The 12,644-nt window shown below is 40.8% G+C and overlaps 1 protein-coding gene across 1 annotated transcript in view; it reads left to right on the top strand.

Moving 5' to 3' along the window:
- Unc80 (unc80, NALCN channel complex subunit) overlaps positions 1-12,644 on the top strand; it is a 31,260-nt gene that overhangs the window by 17,913 nt on the left and 703 nt on the right. The window contains exons 25-50 of the mRNA XM_076903210.1: positions 84-225; positions 359-468; positions 543-733; positions 827-1,042; positions 1,123-1,258; positions 1,368-1,637; positions 1,755-2,009; positions 2,102-2,591; positions 2,984-3,602; positions 3,702-3,882; positions 4,002-4,180; positions 4,284-4,532; positions 4,595-4,868; positions 5,076-5,383; positions 5,460-5,885; positions 5,991-6,209; positions 6,295-6,440; positions 6,530-6,857; positions 6,971-7,291; positions 7,439-7,670; positions 7,779-7,988; positions 8,069-8,419; positions 8,541-8,756; positions 8,903-8,992; positions 10,800-10,922; positions 12,450-12,598. Coding sequence (XP_076759325.1) covers positions 84-225; positions 359-468; positions 543-733; positions 827-1,042; positions 1,123-1,258; positions 1,368-1,637; positions 1,755-2,009; positions 2,102-2,591; positions 2,984-3,602; positions 3,702-3,882; positions 4,002-4,180; positions 4,284-4,532; positions 4,595-4,868; positions 5,076-5,383; positions 5,460-5,885; positions 5,991-6,209; positions 6,295-6,440; positions 6,530-6,857; positions 6,971-7,291; positions 7,439-7,670; positions 7,779-7,988; positions 8,069-8,419; positions 8,541-8,756; positions 8,903-8,992; positions 10,800-10,922; positions 12,450-12,598 — 6,431 coding nt within the window. The remainder of the gene's footprint in view (positions 1-83; positions 226-358; positions 469-542; positions 734-826; positions 1,043-1,122; positions 1,259-1,367; positions 1,638-1,754; positions 2,010-2,101; positions 2,592-2,983; positions 3,603-3,701; positions 3,883-4,001; positions 4,181-4,283; positions 4,533-4,594; positions 4,869-5,075; positions 5,384-5,459; positions 5,886-5,990; positions 6,210-6,294; positions 6,441-6,529; positions 6,858-6,970; positions 7,292-7,438; positions 7,671-7,778; positions 7,989-8,068; positions 8,420-8,540; positions 8,757-8,902; positions 8,993-10,799; positions 10,923-12,449; positions 12,599-12,644) is intronic.

Genomic DNA, 12,644 nt, shown 5'->3' with positions numbered 1-12,644 from the left:
TTGAATACGTACAAATGGTAACGGATGCAGGAAAAAAGAGAAATTATATTTCCCTGTAAAAATAGTACTGATTATTGTTTCAGTTAATTGGTTTCGAAAGGAATATGGCAGAACTGACTCTACTGACAGTCACGAGAGCAGCGAATCACCGACGGACGGCAGTTTCGTTAGACAGCCAAGCTTCCATTATGGTCAACATCGCAGTGCTTCCAGATCTGGGCGTGGGTGAGTTCGCCAACAATCTTACTACTGAAATTTCATGCATCACATAAACCACAATATTTTCAAAACCGAGACACACATCACAAAGTTAATTAAATACGTCTCAATTGTAACCCTAAACAATTTTCCTGTATAGTGTGGGCCTAACATTGCAAAAAGCGAAACGTCGAATGGAAGATCAATTGAACAAAATTGGATTCGGGAAGAGTAAAAAGAAGGAGAGCCTGGAAGAGGCTCCAGGAAGCTGTAAGCTACCCTTAAACCATTAAACAATCCTTGACTACTCAGTTCTAGATTAAAAAAAAAAAATTTCCAAACAGATTTCAGCAGAAGAAATTCAATGGAGTTTGGCGAAGCCTCGCGAGAATCTGAGTTCGTGGTGCTGAAAGAAAGAAGACTGGTGCCCTGTAACGCTGTCTACGACGGGATGCTAAGATTCTCGTTCCTGTTGGAGACATGCCAACCGGGTTCGGTTCCTGATCACTATCTAATGGCAGCAATTTTAGATCTTGTAAAAATGTCCATCAATTATATCGGTTGAATGTACACCTCTCGAAGCAATCGATACAATTCTATAAACTGAGAGAGCCCATTCCTTCCGTAGCCATTCGCGCCAGTGGTCGCGCGAGCGTGCTTGTTGCTGGAGTGCGCCCATTTTGTTCACCAGTGCAACAAAGGACAGTGGCCAACCTGGATGAAAATGAACTTCCCCTTCTTTCGCACGTCGGTGCCCATCAATAATCGAAACGCGTCCGCGGTATTGCCAAAAATCCACGCGTTGCAACGCACTGCTGGAAAATTGTTTTATCAATGGGCAGAGGTACAGGATAATTGTCGATACTATTTACGTGGAACAAAATTTCGTAACGAGAATCACGTTTAACGATGTATATTTAATAGGCAATTGGAACGAGATTGGAGGAATTGTTATTGGAGGATAAACAAAATGCTGAGCAAGTAATTGCGATGGTGTCTGACGAAAGTAAACAGAGAGATTTAATTATCGAAGACGAGGAAGAAGATTTCCTCGACGAAGGTGATTTTACGGAATATCTGACATATTTCCAGTCGAATTGATAGTTTGGTGTTTGCGATAAATAAAATATTGGATTAGTAGTAAGCAGGTAATTTTATTACCATTTTAGCTAGCATAAATGGCTATGGATCTCAGTGTCCACCTGCACTACGTCTTGCTGCTTGTATACTGCTGCTGGAAGTAACAGCATTTCTCAGAGAAACCTATCAGACTTTGCCAAAATTTAATAAACTCCTGACGAAGGAACGTCCACCGCCTTGGGAAAGGATGTACAGCAGAGAAGCGAACCGACGATGGAGCATGGCGCTTTCTTCGATGGGCCATTCTCAGACATCGGCTCAAAGCCTTCAGTCCATTGTAGGCGATCGTGAAGTGGCTCGTGAGTATCGAAAATTTCATATCGTTTCACGATATTTTAAGCGGAAAAAATTTTAAATAACCATCAAGAAACACTATCCATCTCTTTAAACGCAACAATTCTTAACCAAACCTTTAGCCGAACGAAAGATCAGTTTTGTCCTGTACGAGCCTGACAACGAATCAGAAGGTAGCAGTAAATCAACAGTCACGATACAAGGAGAGGAATTCCAAGGTGGCGACAGGGAGAAAATGAAACGCGTCCAACCACCACAAAGTCGGCCATTTCTCTTGCGCCGCGGGACTGCGGAGAACGCGACTGGTTCCTTCAAGAAACGAAGCTTGAAGCTTCGACGTGGCACCAAGGAGGGCAAAGACACCGAATGCGAAGCATGTGAGCATCTTAAAAAGAAAATCGTCGCATCAAAAGATACATGTGGGGCAAACAATCCTCCCTGATAATTAATTTTAACTCTCGATAATCAGATACCGTGAAACGAGCGGATTCTATACAATCGAAGAGGAAAGTCAGTTCGTTGTCTGACAGAAGCGACACTTCTGAGCCTGGTTTCGGTGGTGAGATCAGCGGAGAAGAATCGCCAGGCATCCTCATCGACGATCAACCACCGGAGAGTCCCAGCGACAGCAACGAGACAGACGAGACGAACAAAAATTTCCCATGGATGAAGGTGTTGGTACAGCTGGCGAATTCGTTCAACTTCTATTGCTCTCATCAGAACTTCTGCCATCCGTATTGCCATCGACGTCAAATGCGAGCGTGCAGTCGGTTGATCAAGTCTGTGAGGAAAATCTATGGCGAACAATTTGGAATTCTGAATGGCATGGGGATGTTCGACTTTGATACAGACAAGAAGGAGGCGGGTAAGAAGGAGAAGCGCAGCAGGAAAGTTTCAGAGCAAGCGAGCACCCAAGTGTCACCCGTGCGAAGGAAGGACAGCGTAGGAAAGAAATACAAGTATTTATATTTTTACGTATCTCTAAACTCTATCAGTTAATAAACTTACTAAATAAAATTACTTTTAATAAATGGCACTCGAGTTGAGAGCAAACACGACACGAATCTTTTCACAGTTATACGGAATCGTGTGAGGGCGAGCAGACGAGGTGGGCTCGTAACGGAAGGAAGCTGACAATCTCACGAGTATGCAATGACCTAGAATTACACTGTTAATTTTTGCACGCCACGCACTGTAAGGTCGCCAATTACTCGTGCACTCGTCCTCACAGTTTCATACGATCCAACGCACTGTCGAGACTCTCAGTGATAAAAGAAATTCCTCCCTCCACACTTAAGATTTCCTAATAATACATAAACTAATAGTAAACGTATCTTGCTTGCTTAAATAGAATTGAGAAGAACTTGGAAGGATCCCAGTCAGGCAGAGTGACCCAACGAGACTCGTCGAAGGACCTAGCAGACCAGGACGCTGACAGAGGGAAGGACTCTTCCAAATCCTCCAGCGCCACAGACAAAGAGAATTCACCTATTCTAAAATACCTGAGGACCCAAGTGAAGGATATATTTCACGCGCCATTGGCTACTCTGGTGAAAGGGGCAGTGGTGATGACCGAAGAATTATTCATAGACGTGCTACCAGTTTCTTGGGAGCTTCTGCTGGAGTCGAACCAAGAAGTCGCTGCTTCAGCTGCGTCCTTGTTCATAGTCGCGGCTGTGCGTGCCCCAAATCAAGCCAGCGAGCTGATGCACCATGGACTTCAGCATAGCAGCACCAGCGTGCGAATAAACGCCATATTGCGGTTCCAAGTGCTGTGGAAGCTGCGGTACCAAGTTTGGCCACGGATGGAGGAGAACGCTCATCTGACCTTCAAGGTGCCGCCGCCTGGGATCGAGTTCACTTTGCCATCGCCAAAAATTGGCATCGAATCGCTGCCAGTCGTCGATCCGCCCTGGATGCCACAGGTGAAGACGAAGGTCGAGGAGGTGACCATCAACCAGGAACACCATGTAAGCCAGCGACACGGGTCACTTATTTTATTAGAGCACCGTAGAATTGTTGTAGAGGTTTCGGTAGATTAAGTAGAATTTACTACTGCTATTACTTAGAGGTCCCTGGTGACGGCAACGAAAACTCGTAAGAAGCAACAAACTGAACTCATAAAAAAGGCTTTGCAGGCACAAGATGACAAGAAACGCGAAGAACGGGAAAACTTTTTGATCACTACCATACCGATTACCGTGCAGGCAGCATACGAGCCTAGCCCTGTCGGGGACGATCACGACGAAGGTAGGGAATTAATTAAGATTCGTAATTGAGATTCTTCTTTGCAGTAATAACAGTTTACGGTTATTTTATGGTTACTTTTTAATGATAAAGAAATATTTTATAGAAGGAAATTATTGTAGGAAATGTTGGAGACGAAGATGGTGCCGAAACCATACCAAGAAACACGTCTCACCATGGCCAATCAGCTCCTTCGTTGTTTCCTTCGTCTCTGTGCTCCGCGATCGTGCAGATAATTCATTTACTTGACGATGCTGCTGTGTCGGACGATGGAAGCGCTGTTTACGAGGTTGCCTATCAAGTGCGTAATCGATTCAACATTTAATTTGTAAAATAATCGCGAAAGTTTCTGAAAGAAAAAGAGATATATAAAACCAAAGTGACGAATTTCGAATGACTGTTAGGTGATATGGAACTGCCTGGTAGAAGACAGTGCACTATTTCTTCGATACGTTCTGGAACGCCTTACGAGGGACAAACAGGAGCTGATGTTCAAAATTTTGAGACACCTGATTCGATTCGTGCCAAAATTGCCTCAGCAGGCAGCGTTCGCTTTGTACAATTACATAATCGGATATGTCATGTTCTACGTACGATCTCCGCACGAGGAAGGTCAAAAATTGATTGGAACTGCTCTTTCGATATTATGGATGGTAATTAAATTCGAATCGACGTGTTTTCAATGAACGTGTGATTATCTCTCGTTTATTCGTAGGTGGTGCATAGCGTTCACGGGATAATGTTCAAAGATTTGAAACAAATATTGCGAAAGGAACAGTGCGACGCTTCGATTTTGTTGACAGCGAACGTCCCATCCGCGAAGAGGATCGTGGTTCACGGTCCTCAGGATCCTGACGCTGGAGGAATTCCATCGCAGTTTCCGGTGCAGGAAGACACGCAATTTTGTCAGATACTTCGAGAATCGTTGGACTTCTTTGGTATCGAGGAATCGAAACAGCGAGAGTACTTTCTTGTCGACTACAAAACACGTTAGTATCAATCACTAATTTCTAGTATCATTTTTATGCATAGTTAGCCAGGGAAAAATAGTTTTATCGATTAATTTTAAATTTAATTATTTCTATCGTTAACTTATAATTTTCAAATTAAATTAGGTAGTATAACAACAAAAATAGCAAGCAGGTATTAATTTTAACCAAGTAATCTTCTATACGTGGCAATGATTTACATTTTAGATCAAATTCGCAATCCATCGTCGTACGTTCGAGATTACTACTTTTTCAAAGGCAGATCGCAATTCTCGGAAATTGAATTGGTCCACATGAAGCCTGAAGACGCGTTCAACGCTCTGCAACGGCAGGAATTGGTCCACAAATTCGTCGAGATCGGAAAGGTCCTGTTAACGTGGGCGATCTTGAAAAATGTCGACATGGTAGTCCAAAGGGTAGTTTTTCTTCACGAGGAGCTGATGAAGTTACCTTCTTTCCCCAGAAGAGCGTTAGAAGCTGATCTAGATTTGTACAAAGGCGGTGAAATTGGCAGAGTAAGCAAAATTCAGAAGAATGTATAGTTTTAAATCAAAATTTCAATTTCTCGTTCACGGTTCTATCGTTCTTTAGGAACTTCTGGGTTTGGACGTGATGCACAAATTTATGTGGGTCAAGCTGATCGCAAGAATGTTCGAAGCGATGGCAGGCAACTTCGCCTATTCAGGAGACATTCATCTCTTTCTGAACGTTTTAAATGGCGCTGTGATCCTCCACAGCGAGGATTCGTGTATCCTGCGTTATGTCGTAGCCACATACATAAATGCAGCTCACAATTTCAAGAATATCTTCTCGACAAACGGTTACTTGCTGATCATGCCAACGTTGTTGCAATTGTATTCGACTCACCAAACGAATAAATTGGTGACAACTACTGTCGAGTATGCTGTGAAGCAGTTTTATCTGATGAATCGAAAGCCATTTATCCTTCAAATGTTTGGAAGCGTTTCTACCATATTGGACACTGACGAGACTAGTTTACATGGAGAAGCTCACAAGGTATTTTTGTAGCCATATAATACACTGTGATTAGAAGCATAGAAATAGGCGAAGTAGACCATAAATCTAGCATTCAACTTACTGCATCTCTAAAATCATTTAAAGGTTCCCTCTGCGTGTTTATTTAATCTGCTACTGAGCCTTGAAACTCCATCACCGGATCCTTTGAACATAGACGAACTGGTCAAGGAAGAAAAGCCTTTAAAAGCCATTGATTTTTGTTACCACGATGAGAATGAAATGGTCACCGTGTTGGACTGCATATCTCTTTGCGTAATGGTGATAGCTTACGCGCCTGATTCCGTTAGAGGACAACAAATGCTGGTAAGGTATTTTTCATAAAAAAAAATTAATTAACAATTGACAATCATCGTCAAAGGATACGTATAACAATCTTCTAATTAAACAGACTATATTGGAAGCAATATTGCCTTGTTACGTCCAACGAATACAGTCACCAACTTACAACAGAGAAGGAAAAAGTGAGAAGGAGATAATCCATCAGTTGGCTGTAGCTGTGAAAACTTTGGTGAACAATTCTGAGGCCCTCACAAAGTGAGCTACCATACTTATTATTAGTTTTCAGTTAACAATTTTGATTTAGAATTTTATAAACGTACACATATCGATAAATGGTAATTCAGGTATTATAATGGCCCGCAAAAGTCGAGTCCAGAGCACAAAGGCTCCAGTCAGAGAAACTATGGCAAAGGCCCCTATTCGCCTGGTTTCGATTTCGAGGACGAGACTCACACGTCGAAATACATCGAACACGCTAAGGTTCGGAACTTTTACGATCGAGACAACGACGATGCTGAAAGTTGCCATAAAAATGAGTTCCGTCGACCGCGCGACACGTTGCTGAACATGGTGGGAGATTTTGTGGCGCGATGCTCGATACGTTTGGTGGAACTGAATAAGAAGTCTCAAGATGGCAAAACCATTGAATTGTTGGACTCGAAGTGCCACATAGTAAGTAAATTTCATATATCTTCCCTTTCTTTATTTAACATTTATTTATCAAACAATTTTATAATTCGCATCTCGCAATAAAAAAATTGAAAACCAATCGCTCGTTAAAATAGCGATTAGCCGACATCGCGCACAGTCTTTTGAAAATATCCCCGTACGATGCGAGCACAATGGGCTGTCGAGGCTTGAGAAGATACATGAACGACATTTTGCCTTCGACTGATTGGTCCAGCGACGATATGAAACCAGCGTTGACCAATATCCTGAGGAGACTCGACAAAACGTTCAGCAAGATACATAAAAAGGCTTCCATAAGAAGAAACACCGATTGGACAGCCGCGAGCGATCTTTTGAAAGGTGTCTACGAAACGTTGCACAGATGTCCTTACATTGCACACTACGCGTATTTGAAAGCACTGCTGACTACTTGCCAGGTAAAGCGATTAGTTTGTATTTGACCATTTTTCGACACGGAGCAATCTGTGTACTACAAGTTCAGATATTAAAGAGATGATAACAACGATGCAGTCTTAATTAGGCGTTTAACATTTTATTAATCGGGAGATTCAATTTATCTACAGTCATTAATTATTGGAGATACCCCACCGGAGGATGTGACGTCAGCTTCCTCGGCCGCTTTAATGAGCAAAATACCTCCGCAACACTTTTGCTCCACGGTTCTTCGACTGATAGCACTCTACGTGATATCTCTTGGAGAGGGGTATTTAATGTTTGGAAATCAAACTCGAATCGAGAATATGCTTCTCAACTTGATGATACCATTATTTCTACGCGTGGGAACTGGAAGGAAAGGTAACGTTAAAAAAGAATATCGTTGCTTGTAAAATAAAGGAATATTATATTAGTTGAAGCAATATTTGAAGTAATAAATATTACATTGAACCAAACACTTTTTTCTAGACGTACCAAAGCTGAGGCAGTCCGACATAAATTTCGCTTTGACAGCAGTATTGCACACTCTATGGCCGCCAACTACGAAAACGATACCAATAACCACGCAAAACTTGAAGACTACGACAGACATGAGAGCTGGTAGTTTGACGTTCGTAGCGAGAGACTCGAAAACGTCGACTAAAACGTCGTTGACATCCTACCAAGTGGCCTTTCTAGGTACCATAATTGATTAATCATCCATGTTAAGGTTATAGAATATTTATATTACACGCAGCTATTTTGCTTGGATTTCGTAGCATTGAAAATAATGACGATTTGCTTCGAAACGGAACTGAAGACCGAATGGCCACGTATCTTGCGCACGATGCGTCTACTGAACAAACGAAACGAGGCTTCCACTTACCTTTGGAACTTCATAGAATTCGTGGTGACTCATCGCACAGCGTTGTACATCCAGATGCTTCCGTTTATCGTCCACAAGATCGGGCAAGCGCCAATTTCGGAGCACGAGAGGACCATGCAGAGCACCATACGAGCGAAAATTAATGGCGACCCTACGACGGTACCAAAATCGCGTGGCACTCTCTTAACCGATCTTATACACGAGTTGAAGGAACTGAAGGAGGAAATAGAAGATCGAAAATGCGGTTAGAGAACCAAACCATATATAATCGAAAATGTTCTATCATTAAAATTCTACGGTTCAATTTATTCATGAGAAAGTTCTATCGTGTTTTAAATATTAATATAATTTTTTGTTAATTTCAGACGAAGTCCAGTCAGAACCGAAGAGGAGCGTCGCAGACATGCACTGCGCGACCGAGGGGCAACCTCGTACTCAGAGGCTGTCGTTAATCGACCTTTTGACAGGGGACCTTGGATCCAGAAGCCACATAAATCATCAGTCAAATTCGAGCAGTACTATTAAAACAACGCAACCAAGCCAAGTATCGGGACCGCAAAATGGTATACAAACGGCACGCGGTACGGTTTTATTTCTACAGTTAATTTATATAATTATCATCATTAAATGTATTAATGTTAAATTAGTTTCACACATTCTTATTATTATCGAAACGCTTATAATTAACTATTTTTCTCTGTAACGATCGCTGTTTCCGCTGTTTTAGGATCCAGCACAAGCGGAGGCTCGTCCACCCTTCGCGAGGGCAGCGACGTTGGTACCAACGAGCAACAGACGGAGCAACAGCAGCCAACAGGTACTCGATTCAATTGAAACGATTATTACTTGCGTAACAGTTCGGGAATTAAGATACGAACGGTGCAACTGCAAGCCTCTGATACATGTTTCGCTGTTTTTCCCGAGCGATTAAGCGACGTCTACCACAGTTGGATCGAGCCATTGTCTATAGGGCACTGCGAGGAGATTTGCGAAGCTCTTGCGACACACCTCGTCCTGCTTCCACGTAAAGGATGGCGCATTGTTTCATTTCATTCCCTGGTAGCGAGGCTTGCGACGGAGCGTTTCAGTTCACTTTTTATTTCTGGATGCAAAACGTTTTCGTTTCTCGAGTTGCAAGTTTTTATCCTCTTTTTTTTTACTACTCGATAGCCACTTTTACAGAATCGTCACCGCTTGCATTGTTATTTTTTTTTTCATTTACGTCATCGTACGGGCCTCCCTGTTTGGTCTTATATTGATCATTGCGTTGCTTCCATTGCTAGCTAGGGGACGGAGGTAAGCACATTCTAATAGTAAATTCTGATACGATCTATGATAAACGTCCTGCTGTTGTGTTTCCAATATCACGCTTATCCACCATCTCGTAATCTCATCTGATCTTGCTCACTTTTTTTCTCCTCTCTCTCTCTCTCGATGTTCCTTTTTGGCCACGTTTCTCGCTACTGTTTTCGCATTCCTCCCGTGAACAGAGATTTAATCGAGCCTTTGTACCTTGCACACTCGTTGAAAAGAATAATTTGCAATGTTTCGTGTACATATTTATGTTCGTCGATGGACAAAGCGATTTTAAAGTCTGTCGCAACCCCTATCTGTAAATTGCTCCTTTGAACCCTCGATGTTGTATCTTGAATGAGTGATCGCAGAACTTAGTAATTTGGGAAAACTCACGCAGAGAAACCCTCGAATAGATTATTTTTTTAAGCTTTAAAAATTAGTAGCGTTGTTCATCCAATGTGAAGAAAGCTGACATTGAAAAAGTTCTTGCAATCACTTATTTGTACAACGAAATACCAATAATTAAGAAATCTCCTATTCACGGTACGTTTCACTAGATCATTCCGTTATTATAATCATACTCCTCTCGCATTCTGTACATTCTTAACAATATATATATACATATATATAGCAGTATTTAGACAATGGTAATTTCCAACAGTTGGTATCCTGTTCATCGTTGCGTAGTTGTACTTCATCACAACGTAGTTGCTTCGACTCTTATCTTTTGCTTCCCCTTTTTCTTGCTCGATCGAACGATCACGCTCGTGATCGGGAATCGGGTGTACCTCCTTAACGAACTGGAACAATTTGTCAGTGTTCATTAGACAAACGAATGCCATTAATTTCGTGCGTGCGTCTACGTGTATGTGTGCCAAAAAAAAAAGAAAAAGAAATACTCTACACACTGTTCTCACATACGATTATCCATTAATGTACCGTTTCTTTCTTTATCAAGGGGGATCTGGTTCGCCTTTCCGGGATTTTTAGACGTTACTTTCAGACAGGTCTTCCATAATCGAAGCAACCTCGTAAAGGGTATCGAAACGGAAACACAGCTGCATAGTAAACCCCCCGCCATTTTATTGTATCAGGCGTCAGATTCGTACGTACTTGACCGGTTCCGATTGTCTTCGATCCACGATCGACGCAATCTGGTTTTAGCCAAGTTAATTGCCAACCATTCACGCGTCTCAGAACGCTACGTTCTAATTTGGCGAAAATTGAATTGTTGCACACGGCGTAACGAATAATAACACAGTCATCCGGTTTGATTCATTTTTGTCGTCTCTCCCTTCATTCTAGACGTTAAATGTGGCATGTTTCAGATAGATCCCAACCATCTTCTACTAGCGATGAACGTAACCATGTAAAGCCTCATCCTATATTAACTCATCAAAAGGCGCCAAAACTGCGCTTTCTCTCTTCCGTAGAGTTTAGGCACTCATCAGGTAAATTTCGAGCCATTGCTCTACATAAATTAAATTCCTGTAAATAGTATTTAATTGCGCGAGAGCGAGACGCTACGAGAATTAATAGTCTTACAGTGTTTTATTAGAAAAGAAGGAAATAGAAATGTCGTACTAATAAATTTGAGAAACTAATTTTTGGTGCAAATTTTTTGCGCAGAAATTATCGATAAGATTTGTATTTTGAGACCAACGTAGATTTGTATTTTGTAACCATACGTAGAGACGCGAATATAGGAGGGTATTTTAATCGACGAGTAACGAGTAACTGATTTTATACAATTTCTAGGTATAGGAAATTCCAGTTACGAGAAAGCATAATTATAACTGTGTCGATTTTATTTTTTTATTTTGAGACGCATTTTTTGGTTAACTTAATGATAGCATTCTCCCTTTAATTTTGCCCATTCTATCGATCATTATTTATAACGTGTAACTTTATGAATAATTTATTGAAACTAAGATGTAACTTGATCATTACTCATATTGGATTCCTTGAAACGCAGTGTGCATATGCAGAGTGATATATGCAATTCAAACGAGTCGTATCTTTCCACTGTTTGCAATTAAAGGAAAATCTTAGAAGAAAGAGCACGAATGGTTAAGAAAGATCTACATTTTCAAACTCGATATAAATGTTCTGTTTGTTGGTTGTAGGAGAATGTAGTCTTCTTAAATCATTAATCTCTACTTTTAGAAATGTTTTAATTGCAACTAGGAACGGAGTATGATTCGTTTTAATTGTATGAATCACTCTGTGATATAACAAAAGGGTTGTAATAAAGGACCCAATCATGTCTGTTTCATTCATCTCATGCATTTTTGTACAATATATGTAACGATATGAAAATATTTTTCAATAACGCGGAATTTAAGCGTTCACTTATATTCACCATTGAAAACGTATGATACAATCTATTAGCATGAGTAATTATTTCCTACTGTCACTATTATCGTGAATCACGTTCCATTTCATTCTCATTTACACAATTTTCTATGAACTACATAATGACAAAGGACATGCTTATCTTCAATTTTTCTCGTTTTATTCTCTTCGTTATACAATTACCAAGTACTCGCTCTTCTACAGTCCCTCCAGGCTTAATTTCTTCAAATTACGAACAGTGAACAAGAATCAAGCTTTCAATTAAAGAAATATCTAGAAACAAATGTCAACTTCCTCCATCGAACTTAATTATAGGCATTTTTTGACCATAAACTATAACAAAATTAATATAATATGTAATATAAAATCGTAATATTATACACAACGCGTTACAAATACGAATGAAATAATTCCTCGAATCTGTCAGCTGAAATTATAAATATAAGAAGAATTAACTGTTCGACAGATATTAATTCACAGTAGACATAGTGCGATGTTAAAATTGTCATTCGAAGGAACTCGTCGGATTGCAATTTGTAGTATTGGAAAAGCGGCATGGATAGATTGTAGAATAGAGAGTAACAATTAACGAAATGGGTATTAGCTAATCGTTATTCTACCAGGGGAAACCGTGACCAGCCAGCTAAGTCCAACCAGTCCAAACGAGGACAGTTCAGGCGAATCCCGTCCAGACAAACCTCGGTTACAACGCTCTATGGGTCAAAGCAAGAAAACGTTTCGGCTGAGAAAAAGTCGAAGAACCCACGTCGAAGTAATGATAATAATAACCGAAAGAATAGTACAATTTACACTTAAGC

Source organism: Xylocopa sonorina, chromosome 10 (assembly GCF_050948175.1).
Source record: "Xylocopa sonorina isolate GNS202 chromosome 10, iyXylSono1_principal, whole genome shotgun sequence".
In the NCBI taxonomy this organism is placed as follows: domain Eukaryota; kingdom Metazoa; phylum Arthropoda; class Insecta; order Hymenoptera; family Apidae; genus Xylocopa; species Xylocopa sonorina.
Note: the sequence above shows the minus strand (reverse complement) of the source record. Positions and strands in the feature narration are given on the sequence as shown.